Below are 22,866 nucleotides of genomic sequence, written 5' to 3'. Positions count from 1 at the left end.
GGACACAGCCTGTCTGACCTGAGTGACAACACAACACACGGACACAGCCTGTCTGACCTGAGTGACAACACAGCACACGGACACAGCCTGTCTGACCTGAGTGACAACACAACACACGGACACAGCCTGTCTGACCTGAGTGACAACACAACACACGGACACAGCCTGTCTGACCTGAGTGACAACACAGCACACGGACACAGCCTGTCTGACCTGAGTGACAACACAACACACGGACACAGCCTGTCTGACCTGAGTGACAACAGCCTGTCTGACCTGAGTGACAACACAACACACGGACACAGCCTGTCTGACCTGAGTGGCGACACAACACACGGACACAGCCTGTCTGACCTGAGTGACGACACAACACACGGACACAGCCTGTCTGACCTGAGTGACAACACAACACACGGACACAGCCTGTCTGACCTGAGTGGCGACACAACACACGGACACAGCCTGTCTGACCTGAGTGACGACACAACACACGGACACAGCCTGTCTGACCTGAGGTGGCAGGGTCAACCATAATATGTACTAGCTACACGTACATGTGTTTTTAAACAAGCAACTTAGAAACTACACACATCTACACACAAGGCAAAGGGTGTTTACTTTGAAGAATCTAAAATCTAAAATATATTTAGATTTGTTTAACACTTTTGGTTACTACATGATTCCATATGTGTCTTTTCATAGTTTTGATGACTTCACTATTATTCTACAATGTAGAAACTAGTACAAATAAAGGAAATCCCTTGAATGAGTAGGTGTGTCCAAACTTTTGACTGGTACTGTACATAAATTTGACTTCCCTGGTCAGTGTGTGTGTGTGGGTCAAAGCTCCTTTTGTGTGTGTGTGTGTGTTAGTGTTGGAGGCAGGAAGACTGAATGACTGACTGACTTCTCTTCCCTTTATCACAGATATGATAAAGGGAATAAATTAATTGGTGTGCACCCTGCATCTCATCACATTCTGCTTTCTCTCTCACTGTCTCTCTATTTCTCTCTCACTGTCTCTCTATTTCTCTCACTGTCTCTCTATTTCTCTCACTGTCTCTCTATTTCTCTCTCACTGTCTCTCTATTTCTCTCACTGTCTCTCTATTTCTCTCACTGTCTCTCTATTTCTCTCACTGTCTCTCTATTTCTCTCTCACTGTCTCTCTATTTCTCTCTCTCTCATTGTCTCTCATTGTCTCTCTCTTTCTCTCTCTCACTGTCTCTAGTTCTCTCTCTCTCTCACTGTCTCTAGTTCTCTCTCTCTCACTGTCTCTAGTTCTCTCTCTTTCTCTCTCTCGCTCTCTCTCTCACTGTCTCTAGTTCTCCCTCTCTCACTGTCTCACTGTCTCTCTTTCTCACTGTTACTAGTTCTCTCACTGTCTCACTCTCTCTCTCTCTCTCTCTCTCTCTTTCTCTCTCTCGCGCTCTCTCTCTCTCTCTCTCTCTCACTGTCTCTAGTTCTCCCTCTCTCTCACTGTCTCACTGTCTCTCTCTCTCACTGTCTCTAGTTCTCTCTAGTTCTCTCTCCCTTTCTCACTGTCTAGTTCTCTCTCTCACTTTCTCATTGTCTCTAGTTCTCTCTCTCACTCTCTAGTTCTCTCTCTCTCACTCTCTAGTTCTCTCTCTCTCTCTCACTGTCTCTAGTTCTCTCCCTCTCTCACTGTCTCTAGTTCTCTCCCTCTCTCCCTCTCTCACTGTCTCTAGTTCTCTCTCTCTCTCTCTCTCTCTCTCTCTCTCTCTCTCTCTCTCTCTCTCACTGTCTCTAGTTCTCTCTCTCTCTCTCTCTCTCTCTCTCACTGTCTCTAGTTCTCTCTCTCTCTCTCTCACTGTCTCTAGTTCTCTCTCTCTCACTGTCTCTAGTTCTCTCTCTTTCGATCATATTTATGAAGAGCTCAAGTCTTATCTCCTCACAGCTGCAGACGGTCTCACTTGAAATGATTTCTAAAACTTTGAGGCGAAGGAATAGAGAGAGAGAGAGAGAGGATAAGAAAGTCAGGCGGACCAGAGAAAGAAAAGAAAACGAGGGAGGAAGAGAGATAAAAAGATAGAGAGATGGAGAAATTAGGAAAATCAACTAGGAGGAGCTCAAACTATTAATAATTCAGATATTTATGAAAGCAGGATAGAACATATCCAGAATCATTTGATCAGAAGCCAGTTTTCCATCCAACCTTATCATGCAAGTAAAGGATAAACATGTCACGACAGGCTTGATGGAAAAAGCTACTTTGTCTGTAAACTTTCCAAATGTCCACAAAACAAGATACGCTAAACAAGGTGGGATCTTTTTGTGTCTGTAAAATGAATTATGTGAGAAATGGTGGTGGAAACACTTATACGCCTACCGATCCACCCCGACCAACCACCTTACATTAGTTTTTGCCTTAACTAACCTGTCTTATGTGACCATACCAAACGTAATATATCATACTCATTTTAATATCCTGGATTAACATTGACTATGTTACGTCTAGTCTATGAGACCAAGCTGGTTTATTAGGCTACAGATGAAATAAGTTATGATGAACTTCACAGGGTGGTGAAAATGTAAACGCAACATGCAACAATTTCAAAGATTTTACTGAGTTACAGTTCATACAAGTAAATCAGTCAAATGAACTAAATTCATTAGGCTCTAATCTATGGATTTCACATGACTGGGAATACAGATATATTGGTCACGGATGCCTTGAAGAAAAAGGTAGGGATCAGAACCAGTCAGTATCTGGTGTGACCACAATTTACCTCATGCAGCGCGACATTTCCTTCGCATAGAGTTGATCAAGCTGTTGATTGTGGCCTGTGGAAAGTTGTCCCACTCATCTTCTTCTTCTGTGCGAAGTTCCTGGATATTGGTGGGAACTGGAACATGCTGTCGTACATGTCGATCCAGAGCATCTCAAATATGCTCAATGGGTGACATGTATGAGTGAGTATACAGGCCATGGAAGAACTGGGACATTTTCAGCCTCCAGGAATTGTGTACAGATCCTTGCAACATGGGGCCGTGGATTATCATGCTGAAACATGAAGTGATGATGGTGGATGAATGGCACGACAATGGGCCCCAGGATCTCGTCACGGTATCTCTGTGCATTGATTGCCATTGATAAAATGCAATTGTGTTCATTGTCCGTAGCTTATGCGTTCCCATACCATAACCCCACCACAACCATGGAGCACTGTTCACAATGTTGATCAGCAAACCGCTCCCCCACACGACGCCATACACGCTGTCTGCCATCTGCCCGGTATAGTTGAAACCTGGATTCAGTGTTCTCCAGCGTGCCAGTGGCCATCGAAGGTGAGCTTTTTACGACTGAAGTCGGTTACGATGCCAAACTGCAGTCAGGTCAAGAGCCTGGTGAGGACGACGAGCACGCAGATAATCTTCCCTGAGACGGTTTCTGACAGTTTATGCAGAAATTATTTGGTTGTGCAAACCCACAGTTTCATCAGTTGTCCGGGTGGCTGGTCTCCGGCGTTCCCGGATGTGGGGGTCCTGGGCTGCCATTGTTACACACAGTCTGCGGTTCTGAGGCCGGTCAAAAATGATGTTGGAGGTGGCTTATGGAAGAGAAATTAACATTCAATTCTCTGGCAACCGCTCTGGTGGACATTCCTGCAGTCAGCATATCAATTGCACACTGCCTCAAAACTTGAGACATCTGTGGCACTGTGTTGTGTGACAAAACTACACATTTTAGAGTAGCCTTTTATTGTCCCCAGCACAAGGTGCACCTATGTAATCATCATGCTGTTTAATCAGCTTCTTGATATACCACATCTTTCATGTGGATGGATTATCTTGGCAAAGGAGAAATACTCACTAACAGGGATGTGAACAAATTTGTGCACAAGATTTGAGAGAAATAAGCTTTTTGTGCGTATGAACAATTTCTGGGATCTTTTATTTCAGCTCGTAAAACCTGAAACCAACACTCAATTTAAAATCTTGGTCTTTTGTCCATAATAATCTCATCATGTAGGCTATATCTGCGAGCTGTTAGCTAGAGCGTACGTGCCAATACCAGAGTGGGCACATTCGCTAAATGCAGTTGAAAATGCAATGAAAATCCATTTAACTTGTATTTTTTGTTCGGAATTTAATCACAAAAGTCAGTTTTATATGCGTCATCAGACACAGGCTTTTATCCGCAACAAGTCCATTTGATGGAAACGCGTCTCTGGTGGGAAAATTTGCCTATTTTATTTATGTGACTTTTTGAATATTCACATGAAAATCTGTCGTCAATTGGATGGAAACCTAGCTCTTTTAAGGAATTATTTGTGTGCAGGAGGGGAACCTCTAGCTCTCATGAGGAGGATTCATCAACGAAATTAAAGATTCTCACACATGCTTCTGTGCAAGGGTAGATGACAGACAACATCATTGTCGTACACACACAAGCAACCTTTGTCTAAGGTGGTTAGATAGACGGCCATTGTCTATCATTCTTTCATGCTATCTGACTCTCTCTCTCATGTGTAAATAAACACTCATCCTCACTCTAACCTCCTAGCACGCGCACACACACACACACATAATCAGGTAGAAATTACACAAACACACGACTACACACACACACACAAACATCCAATGACGAGAGCTGTAGTGCAGACAGAGAAACCATGGCAACGCTGAGTTGCTAAATAGTTGAACAGAATGAATGTGTGCCGATCTCTCTCTCTCTCTCTCTCTCTCTCTCTCTCTCTCTCTGTCGCTCTCTCTCTGTCTCTGTGTAAGAGTACGTGTGTGTCAGAGTATATGTGTTTGTGTGTGTGTGTGTGTGTGTGTGTGCGCATCCATGGCTGACAGAGGCTCTTCACAGACTCCTCTGTTTAGATTGCTCTTGATTGTGTAAACCACACAGTGTGTGTGTGTGTGTGTCTTGAGGAGCAGCTGATTCCCGATTGAGCTTTCTATTTTTGCTGGACTTCCCCCGAGATGAAAGAGAGAAATGGAGGAAGAGAAAGAAAGAATGAACAATCTAGTCTCCTCTCTTGAGATGTCTGGGCTGGCCACCCGTGTCTGTCTCTTCTTTTTTTTATCCATATCTATCCAACGTTCTCTCTTTTTTTCATTCTCTCTATGCTTCTGTATCTCTTTCTCTCTACCCTCTCTATCCCCCCCCTCCCCTGTCCCTTTAGTGGTAGACTCAGCTGTGATCAGTAATGCTCTTTGGAGAGGTGGGAGCTGTACATGTTTTGTTTTGGTTGTTAAAGCATACCCTGTCTACCTCAGCTGTGTGTGTGTGTGTGTGTGTGTGTGTGTGTGTGTGTGTGTGCGTTCGTTCGTTCCCTGGATGCGCTTCAGCCTTGACTGACAGTGGATTAAATGAGGCTTATTTAACTCTCCTCCAGTCTCAGGTGAAGTACTTGTGTGTGTCTACCAAACGGGACTCAGACAGTGTGTTCTTTGTGCTCCTTCCTCAGATGCAGTCATGGTTTGGCACCTTTAACCCAGAGAGGGAGAGGAGAAAGGTAAAGACCCATAATTTTCATTACTCAAGTCAGTCATTGATTGGTTTTTAAAATGAGGGGGAGTTCCCTCATCTACTGAAATGTTCCTGGAATCTAAGCCGCGCGCACACACACACACACACACACGGCTGTTTTGTGGATTAGAGTGTATGTTGGATTAGCTGAGGTCCTGTTGGGTAGATTCTTACTCGCCAGGGAGCAGTTGTACCCCTGACCCCGTGCTTTGAGTGTATGTTATAGGTTTTTTTATAGCCTGGTTTGCTAACTACCTCTCTCAAAGAGTGCAGTGTATAAAGTAAGAACATCTGCTCTCTCAGCCACTGCCTGTCACCAAGGGTGTACCCCAAGACTCGATCCTAGGCCCCACACTCTTCTCAATTTACATCAACAACATAGCTCAGGCAGTAGGAAGCTCTCTCATCCATTTATATGCAGATACACTCTTATACTCAGCTGGCCCCTCCCTGTATTTTGTCTTAAATGCTCTAAAACAAAGCTTTCTTAGTGTCCAACAAGCTTTCTCTACCCTTAACCTTGTTCTGAACACCTCCAACACAAAGATCATGTGGTTTGGTAAGAAAAATGCCCCTCTCCCCACCGGTGTGATTACTACCTCTGAGGGTTTGGAGCTTGAGGTAGTCACCTCATACAAGTACTTGGGAGTTTGGCTAGATGGTATACTGTCCTTCTCTCAGCACATATCAAAGCTGCAGGCTAAAGTTATATCTAGACCTGGTTTCCTCTATCGTAGTCGCTCCTCTTTCACCCCAACTGCCAAACTAACCCTGATTCAGATGACCATCCTACCCATGCTAGATTACGGAGACGCAATTTACAGATTGGCAGGTAAGGGTGCTCTCGAGCGGCTAGATGTTCTTTACCATTTGGCCATCAGATTTGCCACCAATGCTCCTTATAGGACACATCATGGCACTCTATACTCCTCTGTAAACTGGTCATCTCTGGTTACCATCACATGACCCACTGATTGATGCTTATTTATAAAACCCTCTTAGACCTCACTCCCCCCATCGGAGATCCCTGCTGCAGCCTTCATCCTCCACATACAACACCTGTTCTGCCAGTCACATTCTGTTAAAGGTCCCCAAAGCACACACATCCCTGGGTCGCTCCTGTTTTCAGTTTGCTGCAGCTAGCGACGGGAACGAGCTGCAACAAACACTCCAACTGGACAGTTTTATCTCCATCTCTTCATTCAAAGACTCAACCATGGAAACTCTTTACTGACAGTTGTGGTTGCTTTGCGTGATGTATTGTTGTCTCTACCTTCTTGCCCTTTGTGCTGTTGTCTGTGCCCAACAATGTTTGTACTCTGTTTTGTGCTCCTACCATGTTGTGCTGCTGCCATGTTGTTGTCATGTTGTGTTGCTACCAGGCTGTGTTGTCATGTGTTGCTGCCATGCTATGTTGTCGTCTTAGGTCTCTCTTCATGTAGTGTTGTGTTGTCTCTCTTGCTGTGATGTGTGTTTCGTCCCGTCCCCACCGAAGGACTTTTGCCTTTTGGCAGACCGTCATTGTAAATAAGAATTAGTTCTTAACTGACTTACCTAGTTAAATAAAGGTTCAATCAGTACAAATAAATAATAGGATTATATTAGGGTCATCAAAACGCTACTAGGGTTATTTTAAGGCAAGGAATCTTAATTGTAAAGTGTTTATTTAACAAAACAAGTGCACCTGCATTACCAGCCCAGTCCCCAGTGATGCGTTTTTAGGCTAGGATGAAGTAAGCAAAAGGTTGAGGCCATGTTTGGTATAGGGTGAAGAAAGGGTGGTGCAGGGTGAAGGTCATGTACAGTGGGAATATAAAATCACCACCCCCTTTCAAAATGTTTGAGAAACAGACGCCTCACAAGTCTTCAACTGGCAGCTTCATTAAATAGTACCCGTAAAACACCAGTCTCAACAGTGAAGAGGCCTTCTAGGCAGAGTTCCTCTGTCCAGTGTCTGTGTTCTTTTGCCCATCTTAATCTTTTATTTTTATTGGCAAGTCTGAGATATGGCTTTTTCATTGCAACTGCCTAGAAGACCATCATCCCAGAGTCAACTCTTCACTGTTGATGTTGAGACTACTATTTAATGAAGCTGCCAGTTGAGGACCTTTTTGTTGACTTTCAGCCTGGAATGAAAACATAAATTAAAACACATGTATTTCTTTCATCACATTCCCAGTGGGTCAGAAGTTTACATACACTCAATTAGTATTTGGTAGCATTGCATTTAAATTGTTTAACTTGGGTCAAAGGTTTCGGGTAGCCTTCCACAAGATTCCCACAATAAGTTGGGTGAATTTCGTCCCATTCCTCCTGACAGAGATGGTCTAACTGAGTCAGGTTTGTAGGCCTCCTTGCTCGAACACGCTTTTTCAGTTCTGGCCACAAATCTTCTATAGGATTGAGGTCAGGGCTTTGTGATGGCCACTCCAATACTTTGACTTTGTTGTCCTTAAGACATTTTGCCACAACTTTGGAAGTATGCTTGGGGTCATTGTCCATTTGGAAGACCCATTTGCGACCAAGCTTTAACTTCCTGACTGATGTCTTGAGATGTTGCTTCAATATATCCACATATTTCCTTCAGCTTCACGGTTGGGATGATGTTCTTCGGCTTGCAAGCCTCCCCCTTTTTCCTCCAAATATAAAGATGGTCATTATGGCCAGACAGTTCTATTTTTGTTTCATCAGACCAGAGAACATTTCTCCAAAAAGTACAATCTTTGTCCCCATGTGCAGTTGCAAAAGTCTGTCTTTTTTATGGCGGTTTTGGAGCAGTGGCTTCTTCCTTGCTGAGCGGCCTTTCAGGTTATGTCGATATAGGACTCGTTTTACTGTGGATATAGATACTTTTGTACCGGTTTCCTCCAGCATCGTCACAAGGTCCTTTGCTGTTGTTCTGGGATTGATTTGCACTTTTCGCACCAAAGTACTTTCTCCTCTAGGAAATAGGATGCATCTCCTTCCTGAGCAGAATGACGGCTGCGTGGTCCCATGGTGTTTATAGTTGCGTACTATTGTTTTTACAGATGAACGTGGTACCTTCAGGCATTTGGAAATTGCTCCCAAGGATGAACCAGACTTGTGGAGGTCTACAATTTGTTTTCTGAGGTCTTGGCTAATTTCTTTGGATTTCCCCATGATGTCAAGCAAAGAGGCACTGAGTTTGAAGGTAGGCCTTGAAATACAGCCACAGGTACACCTCCAATTGACTCAAATTATGTAAATTAGCCTTTTGGAAGCTTCTACAGCCATGACATAATTTTCTGGAATTTTCCAAGCTGTTTAAAGGCACAGTCAACTTAGTGTATGTAAACTTCTGACCCACTGGAATTGTGATTATAAGTGAAATAATCGGTATGTAAACAAGTGTTGGAAAAATTACTTGTGTCATGCGCAAAGTACATGTCCTAACCGACTTGGCAAAACTATAGTTTGTTGACAAGAAATTTGTGGAGTGGTTGAAAATCTAGTTTTAATGACTCTAACCTAAGTGTATGTAAACTTCTGACTTCAACTGTAAGTATTCAGACCCTTTACTCAGTACTTTGTTGAAGCACCTTTGGCAGTGATTACAGCCTTGAGTCTTCTTGGGTATGACGCTACAAGCTTGGCACATGTGTGTTTCGGGATTTCTCCCATTTTTTTCTTCAGATCCTCTCAAGCTCTCTCAGTTTGGATGCACAGCTATTTTCAGGTTTCTCCAGAGATGTTAGATTGGGTCAAAGTCCGGACTCTGGCTGGGCCACTCAAGGACATTCAAAGTCTTGTCCCAAAGCCAGTCCTGCTTTGTCTTGATGTGCTTAGGGCTGTTGTCCTGTTGGAAGGTGAACCTTCACCTCCAGTCTTAGGTCCTGAGCACTTTGAAGTAGATTTTCATCAAGGATCTCAGTGTACTTTTCTGCGTTCATCTTTCCCTCATTCCAGACTGGTTTCCCAGTCCCTTCCGCTGAAAAGCATCCTCACAGCACGATGCTGCCACCACCATGCTTCACCGTAGGGATGGTGCCAGGTTTCCTCCAGATGTGACGCTTGGCATTCAGGCCAAAGAGTTCCATCTTGGTTTCATCAGACCAGAGAGTCTTGTTTCTCATGGTCTGAGAGTCCTTTAGGTGTCTTTTGGCAAACTCCAAGCGGGCTGTCATGTGTGTTTTACTGAGGAGCTGATTCCTTCTGGCCACTGCCGTAAAGGCCTATTGGTGGAGTGATGCACAGATGGTTGTCCTTCTGGAAGGTTTTCCTATCTCCACAGAGGAACTCTGTAGCTCTGTCAGAGTGACCATTGGGTTCTTGGTCACCAAGGCCCTTCTCTCCTGAATGCTCAGTTTGGCCGGGTGGCCAGCTCTAGGAATAGTCTTGGTGGTTCCAAACTTCTTCCATAACAGATTGATTGGGGGCCACTGTGTTCTTGGGGACCTTCAATGCACCAGAAATGTTTTGGTACCCTTCCCCAGATCTGTGCCTCGACATAATCTTGTCTCGGCGCTCTATGGATAATTTCTTTGACCTCATTACTTGTTTTTTTCTCTGACATGCACTGGTGACTGTGGGAATTTATATAGACAGGTGTGTACCTTTCTAAATCATGTCCAATCAATTGAATTTACCACAGGTGGACTCCAATCAAGTTGTAGAAACATCTCAAGGATGATCAATGGAAACAGGATGCACCTGGGCTCAATTTTGAGTCTCATAGCAAAAAGTCTGAATACTTAGTTCTTTTTTAAATTTTTATTTTTTTAATCCAAACTTTCTAAAAACCTGTTTTCGCTTTTGTCATTATGGGCTGTTTGTGTGTAGATTTATGAGGGGGAATAAAAACTTGTATTCATTTTAGAATAAGGCTGTAATGTATCAAAAATGTGGAAAAAGTCAAGGGGTCTGAATACTTTCCAAATGCACTGTATATAGCATACTGTTGTATATAGCTTAACAAGTGGATTATTTTGCACTTAAGCCTAAAGTGTACTCCCGACCAAAAGCCTGTGATTTGTCTTAATCTATCAATGTGATTTTATTTGACTGAATTCATCTTTGGTTAATTCTCTGTCTGGGAAAATAAGTGCAGCTGGTGTAGCTCATCTATTCGTTTGCTCATCTATCACTGATGAGAAACATTTAGCCATAATGGAGCCTAAATCAAGTGTCGGCCTATTATTTTCCTCGATCCCATAGGCCTTTAGGCAACTCCAAAAGACAGCGGAGGTTGTGAAATATAACACCAGACTATTATTTTCTGTCGATATCATGATGAAGATGCTTTCAATGGAAGACCCTACGCCTGCTCCCTAACAAAGTGAAGTGAGGGTAGGAAAGAGATGAAATGTGGATCGAAAAAGCACGGGCCGCCTTGGGCTCTTTCAAAATATCACATATTTTTTAATATGTCAGTGGTTCCACACTTTGCCATGATGCAGGTTGTGTGGGAAAAAGATTATTTGTATTGTTTTTTATATTTCTTTATATTCTTAGTCTACTGTAAAATAAATGTGTGTTGACTGTGATCAGGGTAGCCTAAGAGTTGTCTTGGCTGTTTAATTAACATAATAACTATTGATTTCATGTGCATGGATCAGCCATGTAGCATATAGGCTGCACAGACCAGTTACATCATTAAACTGAAAATATGCCATTCTATTAATTTGAAAATACATTTTATTAGTCTTATGTTTCTTAGGACCTGAAAAAACAAGAGTATGGTCGAATGGGACTTTATGAATTGGGCTCCAAAAAAATGTGCCTGTTTTTTTCTTCTTTTTTTCTTACAAGGCACCATACCGTAAAGTATGTTTGTAAAGGGTATCTGTGTAACTCAACGCATGAATTAATCATCAGCTCTCACTCTCCCTCTATCTGTCTAACACACACACACACACACACACACACTCTCACTCACACTCAGAATGAGCGTATGAATAAAGCAGCAGGCCAGGTTCATGGACATTAATATTTATAAGTGTTTATGCACGCGCTGTGTGATGTTCTAAAACAACACCCCCCCCTCTCTCTCTTGCTGCTACCTAGCCACTGCTTTCTACTGTGTGTGTATGTGTGTGTACGTGTGTGTGTCAGCAGGTGTAAAACAGAGCCCCTGATGGGTATCTCAAACTGCTGCCTGTGGCCATTTCCCTCACTGTACTCTAGCCACCCTTAACTCTCTCTTTTCCGCTCTCTCTGTCTCTCTCTCCTCTCTCTTTTTCTCTCTCTCTCTCTCTCTCTCTCTCTCTCTCTCTCTCTCTCTCTCTCTCTCTCTCTCTCTGTTTCTCTCTCTCTTTTCCGCTCTCTCTCTCTCTCTGTCTCTCTCTCTTTCGCTCTCTCTTTTCTGCTCTCTCTCTCGCTCTCTCTTTTCCGCTCTCTCTCTCTCTCTTTTCCGCTCTCTCTCTCTGTTTCACTCTCTCTTTTCCGCTCTCTGTCTCTCTCTCTCTTCTGCTCTCTGTCTCTCTGTTTCTCTCTCTCTTTTCCGCTCTCTCTCTCTGTCTCTCTCTCTCTCTGTTTCTCTCTCTCTTTTCCGCTCTCTCTCTCTGTCTCGCTCTCTCTCTCTTCCGCTCTCTGTCTCTCTTTCTCTCCCTCTCTCTTTTCCGCTCTCTTGCTCTATTTTCGTTATTTTTTGCTCGGTCTCCCTCCTCCCTCTCTCGTTTCTCGTCTCTCACACACTTGTGTGTGTTACTTCTCTCTTACTCACTCCATATGTCTCCTCCTCCCCCTCTCCCTTGTGTCTTTCTCTCTGGCTCTGTTTTGCTCTGTCTTTCACTCTCTCTCACTCTCTCTCACTCTCTCTCACTCTCACCCTCTCGTGGCAACATTCATACTTGGCTAATACGGTGGTTATCAGAGACTTGAATCGCAGTGCTGTGTCTGGGACACACACACTTAGACGCAAGGTCTACAACAAACGTGGGCTACACCCCACACACAGACAAGTGAGATGCAGGCCATTTGAAAGAGCGGACAAACGCACATGCGCTCACACACACACACACACACACATACACACACACAAAGGCACACACAGTGCTCTCAGAAAGAAAACATTGGGAGCTTGTTCTTTATCTTTAACGGGTGTTTCTTTACTGTCCAGCAGTAGCTCTGCTTACAGTCACGAACACAGCTGCTGTGTGTATGTGTGCACACGTGTGTTGTATGCATATATTTGTTTGTGATGGAGCCGTAGAAGAAGGCAGACGTTTTACGACCGATTGTATTTTTTTGGTTTGTTTATTTGTGTTTTTTGTAACTTATTGTTTACTTATTTTGTGCATAATGTCGGCGCTACCGTCTTTTATGACCGAAAATGATATCAGGACTGCGATTACTTACCACGGACTGGCAGAATCCTTTTTTTCCTTGAACGAGCCTGACGTGAACAATATGCTGCTTTCTCTGGAACTGGCCCAGATCCCCGTGATTTCCCTGAAGAGGAGGTGGAGAAAAAGGGGCCAGAGAGCAGGCTGCCTTCTGAGAATTCGTAGGCGATCTAATAAAACTCCACTTCCTTCCATTCTACTAGTAAACATGCAATCTTTGGAGATTAAAATAGATGACCTACACAGAAGATTAAACTACCAACGGGACATTCAAAACTAGAATATCTTATGCTTCACGGAGTCATGGCTGAATGACGACACTATCAACATACAGCTGGCTGGTTAAACGCTGTAACGGCAGGACAGAACAGCAGCGTCTGGTAAGACGAGGTGTGGCGGACTATGTATTTTTGTAAATAACAGCTGGTGCACGATATCTAAGGAAGTCTCGAGCTATTGCTCGCCTGAGGAAGAGTATCTCATGATAAACTGTAGACCACACTATCTACCTATAGTTTTCATCTGTATTTTTTGTAGCTGTTTACATACCACCACAGTCAGAGCCTGGCACTAAGACAGCATTGAATTAGCTGTGTTCCACCATAAGCAAACAAGAAAACGCTCACCCAGAGGCGGTGCTCCTAGTAGCCGGGGACTTTAATGCAGGGAAACTTAAATCCGTTTTACCAAATTTCTATCAGCATGTTAAATGTGCAACCAGAGGGAAAAAAACTCTGGACCACCTATACTCCACACACAGAGATGCATACAAAGCTCTGCCTCGCCCTCCATTTGGCAAATCTGACTATAATTCTATCCTCCTGATTCCTGCTTACAAATAAAAATTAAAGCAGGAAGCTCCAGTGACTAGATCAATAAAAAAGTGGGCTGATGAAGCAGATGCTGAACTACAGGACTCTTTTGCTATCACAGACTGGAATATGTTCCGGGATTCCTCCGACGGCATTGAGGAGTACACCACATCAGTCACTGGCTTCATCAATAAGTGCATTGATGATGTCGTCCCCACAATGACCGTACGCACATACCCAAACCAGAAGCTAGGGATTACAGGCAGCATCCTCACTGTGCGAAAGGCTAGAGCTGCCGCTTTCAAGGAGCGGGACTCTAACCTGGAAGCTTATAATAAATCCCGCTATGCCCTCCGACGAACCATCAAACAGGCAAAGCATACAGGACTAAGATCGAATCATACTACACCAGCTCTGACGCTCGTCGGATGTGGCAGGGCTTGCAAACCATTACAGACTACAAAGGGAAGTACAGCTAGAGCTGCCCAGTGACACGAACCTACCAGACAAGCTAAACTACTTCTATGATCACTTCGAGGCAAATAACGCTGTTCCAGAAGACTGTGTAATCACGCTCTCCGCAGAGAAGAAGCCGATGGGATTAAGACCTTTTAAACAGGTCAACATTCACAAGGCCACAGTGCCAGACGGATTACCAGGACGTGTACTGCGAGCAAACCCTAGACCCACTCCAATTTGTTATTTGTTGACTACAGTTCAGTGTTCAACACCATAGTTCCCTCAAAGCTCATCACTAAGCTAAGGACCCAGGGACTAAACACCTCCCTCTGCAACTGGATTCTGGACTTCCTGACGGGCCGCCCCCAGGTGGTAAGGGTAGGTAACAACATATCCGCCACGCTGATCCTCATCACGGGGGCCCCTCAGGGGTGCGTGCTCATTCCCATCCTGTACTCCCTGTTCACCCACGACTGCAAGGCCAGGCACGACTCCAACACCATCATTAAGTTTGCAGATGACGCAACAGTGGTAGGCCTGATCAATGACAAGACAGCCTATAGGTAGGAGGTCAGAGACCTGGCCGTGTGGTGCCAGGACAACAACCTCTCCCTTCAATGTGATCAAGACAAAGGAGATGATTGTGGACTACAGGAAAAAGAGGACCGAGCATGCCTTCATTCTCATCGACGGGGCTGCAGTGAAGCAGGTTGAGAGCTTCAAGTTCCTTGGCGTCCACATCACCAGCAAACTAACATGGTCCAAGCACACCAAGACAGTCGTGAAGAGGGCACGACAAAACCTATTCCCCCTCAGGAGACTGAAAAGATTTGGCATGGGTCCTCAAAAGGTTCTACAGCTGCACCATCGAGATCATCCTGACTGGTTGCATCACTGCCTGGTATGGCAACTGCTCGGCCTCCGACCGCAAGGCACTACAGAGGGTAGTGCGAACGGCCCAGTTCTTCTTCTGTGCGCCTTTACATTGGCTCTCTGTGCTCCATGTGTGGTAGAGCGAGAGAAGCTCTTAACAGGGTCAATCTATTTGAATTCAATCACTTTCTGACAGCATCCTTCCAGACATGTTTGCCCATGGAAGAAGTGGTCAGAAAGTGCCTTTTTGGACCTGAATGACAAAACCTTCAGGAGATAGAGGTGCTCAAAGTGGATCCATTCTGCATCCCACATCCTACCATAAGACATCCATGTCTTCATCACTGGAAGAGATAAACGGTTGAATTTGATATAATTTTGAAGCTGACACACAGGTGGCCAAAATATGGTATAATTTCTCAACAAAAAATGTTAATACAAGTTATGACATTGTTTTTACCTTTTAATGTCAATTATCTAACAACGCATATTTGCATATGTTGTAGCTTAGACCATACTTTACATAATCGTTGGTGTTTGTGTTGTGGCCACCATCGGTTGAGACACAATATGCTCTAGAGTCTTGGTGGGTGTCAGGATTTGGCTGATAAATGTACTAAAAAGGGAATACAATTCAAACTCGACTTTCAAATGGTATTATATCAATCTCTACCGTTTATATGTTCCTGTGATGAAGACATGGATGTTTTACGGTATGGTGGGGTATGCAAAATGGGTCAACTTTGAGCACTTTCATCTCTTTAATGTTTTGTCATTCAGGTCCAAAAAGCCACTTTCTGATCACTTCTGCAACAGGCAAATATGTATGGAAGGTTTCGTCCAAATCAAAAGGGGTGCTATCAAAAAGTGATTGAATTCAAATGGATTTACCCATTACTGTGGCTAATGTGCGTCATTAACGGAGGGCCATCAGACTCTCAGCCATGCGCATAATTACTGTTTCATTATCCTCCGCTCCCGAGGAGCACCAGGCCTCTGACACGCGAGAGCTGTGATTAAAAACACCACACACATGGAAGATCTTTTAACACAAACATTGTGTAGTATTCTACTTAGTCCTGGTGTTTGATTTAAAAACCTAGGTGGTGTTGTGGTTGGTGGAGTATCACGTCCTTCGTCTTTCTCATGGTAATGTGTGTGTGTGCTCCAGCACAACAAGACCTCTGGGTTTAGGATTAGTTGGTCATGCCTGAGACAGTGTCAGGTAGAGTGGGGAGTAGAGACATAGAGATGCCTAGCCCCATATGTTAAGGTCGGTCACCAGGCTCAGCGCACATTTTTCACATTGTTTAAGTTGCCTGTTTTCAATCAGATCAAGCATTACCCGGTGATAACAGACACCCGCATAGCGGATGTTTTGGCATGTCAGAGGTGGAACTGCGTTGGAGTAGTCAAATTGGTGTGTAGCTGCGCTTGTAATCATTTTCACGAAGCCACACCCGCCCACTCCTGCTAGAAGTGCGGAAGGAGAAAGTGTAGGCTATATAGATATAATTATGCTCAAATGTAAAAATTATTAAACTAAATAAGCGGTTTTATCATCCTAACGGAGGTGTAGATTACGTCTGTCATCCTAACGGAGGTGTAGATTACGTCTGTCATCCTAACGGAGGTGTAGATTACGTCTGTCATCCTAACGGAGGTGTAGATTACGTCTGTCATCCTAACGGAGGTGTAGATTACGTCTGTCATCCTAGCGGAGGTGTTGATTACGTCTGTCATCCTAGCGGAGGTGTAGATTACGTCTGTCATCCTAACGGAGGTGTAGATTACGTCTGTCATCCTACCGGAGGTGTAGATTACGTCTGTCATCCTAGCGGAGGTGTAGATTACGTCTGTCATCCTAGCGGAGGTGTAGATTACGTCTGTCATCCTAGCGGAGGTGTAGATTACGTCTATCATCCTAATTGAGGTGTAGCATACATCTCACATTCCAGTGTTCCAACTTGTTAACAAGGCTGCATGGGATTTCTGTTAATGCGACTCCATGCAGCCATTGGCAATGTCCGCTTTAGGTATAATGCCAGGAGCCACTTGTGGATTTGACGGCTCTAACGCAGTTCCAACATCGTCTAAACAACCGCTATGCGGATGTTGGCTAAAGCGGATCTGATTGAATCGATCCCTAAACAGCTAAACCCGCATCCCATTTATTTATGCAGAAAATGTACCGCAACGCTGTGGGAGCTTAGAAGCTTTTTCTCCAAAATCCCCCACCAACGAGATCACACACACACAGGCGAGATCAAATACCACCGGGGGGCTCTCGTGATTTTCATTTGAATTGTTTAAAAGGCGTGCGTTAGCGCGAGCACGCCTCGGGGTCTATCTAGTGAGTAATTAATTTTTTGCCTGGTTGGAAGAGTCTGGAGGCTCGTGGGTCTGCCTCGTGGTGGAGTGTGTGTGTGTGTGTGTCCTTGTAGATGGAGAGAGAGAAATAGAGAGAGGAGGGGCGCTGGCCAGACTCCCCGCGTACTTAGGAGAAAAAAAGCAATTCAGCAGCAAATCGATTGTGGGCCCTGTCTACTTCCGGCAGCTACAGTCCTCAGTCTACCGGCAATTGAATAACGGACTGTCAAACCTTTCCACCAGGGAACTTCCAAAACGTTACCATTTATAGCAAAGTTTAGAATTCATTAAATAATGTCATTTTTTTTGTTAGAATCTTATTAATTGCGTTTATTTGATTTTATAGGCTGTGTCATTTAAAATTCCTTGTCCGATATGGTCAAAAGTGTCTCTACTTCTTTGTATTTAGTTCACCTGGAAACCCAGATTTTTCATTAAAGGAACAATTTGCACACACATACAACTATACACACATTTTCTCCCTTTCTCCCTGTGTGTGTGTGTGTGCGTGCACATATATGTGAAACACCAGGTGGTGCTGACACGAGACAGAACCTCTTGTGTTGGCACTTTTGATGTCGGGCAGGGAGATGGTGCTCTCTCTATTTTTATCTCTCTCTCTCACTTTCCTATAAGAAATGGCCAACTGTGTCTGTCTCCTGTGTATCCAAAATCTAGACTTTCTCTCTGAAGTAGTGTGTCAAAGCTTTCCACCACAGAACTTCCAACCCCTTGCCATTTATATTAAAGTTTACAATTCATGAAATCATTATTTTGTTTGTTTTAATCATGTTCATTTATCTGATTTTAGTGTCATTTAAAATTCCTTGTCAGATGTGTCTCTACTTCTCTGCATTTAGTTCACGTGGAAACACAGATTTTTCATTAAAGGAACAATTGGCGCACATATACAGCTAAACTAAGTATAAACAAACAATTCTGTTTGTTTTTGTCTTCCCCACACATTTTCACACACCTTTTCTCCCTGTCTGATCTCTCACAGAGTAACACAACAGTGTGTGTGTGTGTGTGTGTGTGTAGTGTTTTGTTTAACTATCCTTGTGGGTACCAGAAGTCCTCACAACATTTTGCATGTTCCCCATGAGGAAAAATGCTATTTTAGGCGTAGGGGTTAGGTTTAGGGTCGGGGTTAGAATTAAGTTTAGGGTTAGGTATGGGTTAAGGTTATGGTTAGGTTAGGGTTAGATTTAGGGTTAGGAAAAATAGGTTTTTGGATGGGAATCAATTATTTGGTCCCCACAAGTATAGCGATACAAAACTGTGTGTGTGTGTGTGTGTGTGTGTGTGTGTGTGTGTGTGTGTGTGTGTGTGTGTGTGTGTGTGTGTGTGTGTGTGTGTGTGTGTGTGTGTGTGTGTGTGTGTGTGTGTGTGTGTGTGTGTGTGTGTGTGTGTGTGTGTGTGTGTGTGTGCACACGTATGTGAAACACCAGGTGGTGCTGACACGAGACAGAACCTCTTGTGTTGGCACTTTTGATGTTGCCAGGGAGATCTCTTTCTCTTTCCCATAGGAAATGGCCAACTGTCAGTCTCCTCTTGATACAAAATCTAGACTTTATCTATCACTCCTCTGAAATAGTATGTGTGTGAAGTATTTATTTAAACGCTATCTCTGTCTCTCCAGGTGTCTTTGGCTGAGGAGATAAAGCCGTTGAAGTGGTATCCATCCGTTTATCTCCTGGTGTCTCTGTTCCCCCTCATCAACAGGTAAGACACACACAGACGAACCAGAGATTGTCATTGTCGAGACAGTGTGTGTCTTTTTCAGCATTTTAAGCATGTCTGGTTCCATCCCTATTGTATGTCCAGTCACACGTTTGGCTTCCACTCCTATCCTCCTGTCACCTTTTAGGCCTTTTTTTTATACATTGACAAGAGTTTAAGGAGATTCTCCAGAGGTATTAAAATCAGGATGCAGTTTTAATGTAATGTAAACATGCACACTTTTCATATCTCGACCGTTACCCCCGGAGGTCGCCCACAACACTTGCCTGACAGTTGCCCCCCTCCAAGCAGGGCAGTGTAAACGGGAATTGTCTCGTTGAGCCCATCACTCCTACAGTATAAATGACAGAGCAATGTTTTTCAAACAGCTGAAATGTATCGGCATTTCTTAATATTAGTGACTTGTTTTATTGAGTTTTGGTCAGAAATTGCAGTAAAATACCATATCTCAGAAGTTGATGCTGTGACTTTAATCTCAGAACACCATCATTTAATTTAATTCAAAAGCAAGCAGGAACGCAAGCATTAACTGCCCAGTGAATTAACATTTTCAGTCTCAATTTGCTTATTTTCATGTATTTTGATTCAATGAGGCATGGTTTGTTCTATGGTAGGCTGAAAAGAAATCTAGCTGTGATTCAGCTAACTAGCTGTCTAACTTAGCGAGTAAGTTAGTTTGTGAGGAGGATAAAAACATTTTGTTTAGCTTACTACCTACCAGTACCAGTCAAACGTTTGGACACACCTACTCATTCCAGGGTTTTTCTTTATTTTTACTATGTTCTACATTGTAGAATAATAGTGAAGACATCAAAACTATGAAATAATGCATAGGGAATCATGTAGTAAACAAAAAAGTGTTAAACAAATGTAAAAATATATATACAGTGCCTTGCGAAAGTATTCGGCCCCCTTGAACTTTGCGACCTTTTGCCACATTTCAGGCTTCAAACATAAAGATATAAAACTGTATTTTTGTGTGAAGAATCAACAACAAGTGGGACACAATCATGAAGTGGAATGACATTTATTGGATATTTCAAACTTTTTTAACAAATCAAAAACTGAAAAATTGGGCGTGCAAAATTATTCAGCCCCTTTACTTTCAGTGCAGCAAACTCTCTCCAGAAGTTCAGTGAGGATCTCTGAATGATCCAATGTTGACCTAAATGACTAATGATGATAAATACAATCCACCTGTGTGTAATCAAGTCTCCGTATAAATGCACCTGCACTGTGATAGTCTCAGAGGTCCGTTAAAAGCGCAGAGAGCATCATGAAGAACAAGGAACACACCAGGCAGGTCCGAGATACTGTTGTGAAGAAGTTTAAAGCCGGATTTGGATACAAAAAGATTTTCCAAGCTTTAAACATCCCAAGGAGCACTGTGCAAGCGATAATATTGAAATGGAAGGAGTATCAGACCACTGCAAATCTACCAAGACCTGGCCATCCCTCTAAACTTTCAGCTCATACAAGGAGAAGACTGATCACAGATGCAGCCAAGAGGCCCATGATCACTCTGGATGAACTGCAGAGATCTACAGCTGAGGTGGGAGACTCTGTCCATAGGACAACAATCAGTCGTATATTGCACAAATCTGGCCTTTATGGAAGAGTGGCAAGAAGAAAGCCATTTCTTAAAGATATCCATAAAAAGTGTTGCCACAAGCCACCTGGGAGACACACCAAACATGTGGAAGAATGAAATTTTGGTCAGATGAAACCAAAATGGAACTTTTTGGCAACAATGCAAAACGTTATGTTTGGCGTAAAAGCAACACAGCTCATCACCCTGACCACACCATCCCCACTGTCAAACATGGTGGTGGCTGCATCATGGTTTGGGCCTGCTTTTCTTCAGCATGGACAGGGAAGATGGTTAAAATTGATGGGAAGATAGATGGAGCCAAATACAGGACCATTCTGGAAGAAAACCTGATGGAGTCTGCAAAAGACCTGAGACTCGGACGGAGATTTGAATTCTCTCAACCAGCTTCGTGAGGTAGTCACCTGGAATGCATTTCAATTAACAGGTGTGCCTTGTTAATTTGTGGAATTTCTTTCATTCTTAATTTATTTGAGACAATCAGTTGTGACAAGGTAGGGGTGGTATACAGAAGATAGCCCTATTTGGTAAAAGACCATGTCCATATTATGGCAAGAACATCTCAAGTAATCAAATATAAATGACAGTCCGTTATTTTAAGACAAGTTAATTTAATCCGGAAAATCTCAAGAACTTTGAAAGTTAAGTGCAGTCGCAAAAACCCATTAAGCGCTATGGTGAAACTGGCTGTCATGAGGACTGCCACAGAAAAAGAAGACCCAGAGTTACCTCTGCTGCAGAGGATAAGTTCATTAGAGTTACCAGCCTCAGAAATTGCAGCCCAATTCAATGCTTCACAGAGATCAGGTAACAGACACATCTCAACATCAACTGTTCAGAGGAGGCTGCATCAATCAGGCCATCATGGTCAAATTGCTGCAAAGACACCTCTACTAAAGGACAACCAATAAGAAGAAGAGACTTGCTTGGGCCAAGAAACCCGAGCAATGGACATTAGACCGGTGGAAATCTGTCCTTTGGTCTGATGAGTCCAAATTTTGGGTCCAACCACCATGTCTTTGGGAGATGTGGAGTAGGTGAACGGATGATCTCTGCATGTGTAGTTCCCACCGTGAAGCATGGAGGAGGAGTTGTGGGGGTGCTTTGCTGGTGACACAGTCAGTGATTTATTTAGAATTCAAGGCACACTTAACCAGCATGGTTACCACAACATTCTGCAGTGATATGCCATCCCATCTGGTTTGCGCTTAGTGGGACTATCTATTGTTTTTCAACAGGACAATGACCCAACACACCTCCAGGCTGTGTAAGGGCTCTTTGACCAAGAAGGAGAGTGATGGAGTGCTGCATCAGATGACCTGGCCTACACAATCCCCCGACCTCAACCCAATTGAGGTGGTTTGGGATGAGTTGGACCGCAGAGTGAAGGAAAAGCAGCCAACAAGTCCTCAGCATATGAGGGAACTCCTTCAAGACTTTTGGAAAAGCATTCCAGGTGAAGCTGGTTGGGAGAATGCCAAGAGTGTGCAAATCTGTCATCAAGGCAAATGGTGACTACTTTGAAGAATCTGAAATATTAAATATTTGGATTTGTTTAACACTTTTTTGGTTACTACATGATTCCATAGTTTGATGTCTATTATTCTACAATGTAGTAATAGTACAAATAAAGCAAAATCCTTGAATGAGTAGGTGTGTCCAAACTTTGGACTGGTACTCTGTAGCTCTGTATCATATGTATGACACAGTATGATAATGTTACTGTACTTGATATTTATATGAGAGGGTTACAATTAAAATTTTTGCTATGCTGGAAGTTACTTGATGGTGCAAATGTTGTTAGCTAACGTTAGCTTAGCTACCAGCTGTGCCACTTTGGCTGTGTTATTGTCTTGCAGTTAAATTGGTGCATGGATGAGAAAATAAACCATGTTTGTGAATTGTTGCAATTTTTAAGATTGTTTTATGGTTTTGTTGCATTAATCAAGACTGTAATATGGGAGATGCATGAAAAGTTGCTTGCATAGCTAGCTATTTGAATAGTTTACATACGTCCACTTCAGTTACACTACACGTGTCCCGTCGCCATCAGTCATTTTCTACCTGCTACACGGAGCTGTTTGAGAGCAGAGTGGAAGAGCATCTTTAATGTATTTCATCGACTATGCATAAATACAGTAGCTTTGGTCCAGTTTTCACAAAGCTACTCATTGAATTGTTGCTAGTGGTTGTG

At 43.4% G+C, this 22,866-nt stretch overlaps 1 protein-coding gene across 2 annotated transcripts in view; it reads left to right on the top strand.

Annotated features, from left to right (window-relative positions):
- Positions 1 to 22,866, top strand: part of si:dkey-100n23.5 (cyclic AMP receptor-like protein A) — a 97,990-nt gene that overhangs the window by 33,334 nt on the left and 41,790 nt on the right. For both annotated transcript variants that reach the window (XM_031806269.1, XM_031806270.1), the window contains exons 10-11: positions 5,441 to 5,488; positions 18,963 to 19,045. In XM_031806269.1, the coding sequence (XP_031662129.1) occupies positions 5,441 to 5,488; positions 18,963 to 19,045 (131 nt within the window). The remainder of the gene's footprint in view (positions 1 to 5,440; positions 5,489 to 18,962; positions 19,046 to 22,866) is intronic.

The sequence above is a fragment of the Oncorhynchus kisutch genome, linkage group LG26, assembly GCF_002021735.2.
Source record: "Oncorhynchus kisutch isolate 150728-3 linkage group LG26, Okis_V2, whole genome shotgun sequence".
Taxonomy (NCBI): Eukaryota; Metazoa; Chordata; class Actinopteri; order Salmoniformes; family Salmonidae; genus Oncorhynchus; species Oncorhynchus kisutch.
The sequence above is the reverse complement of the archived record's forward strand: the minus strand, read 5'-3'. Positions and strand labels throughout refer to the sequence as shown.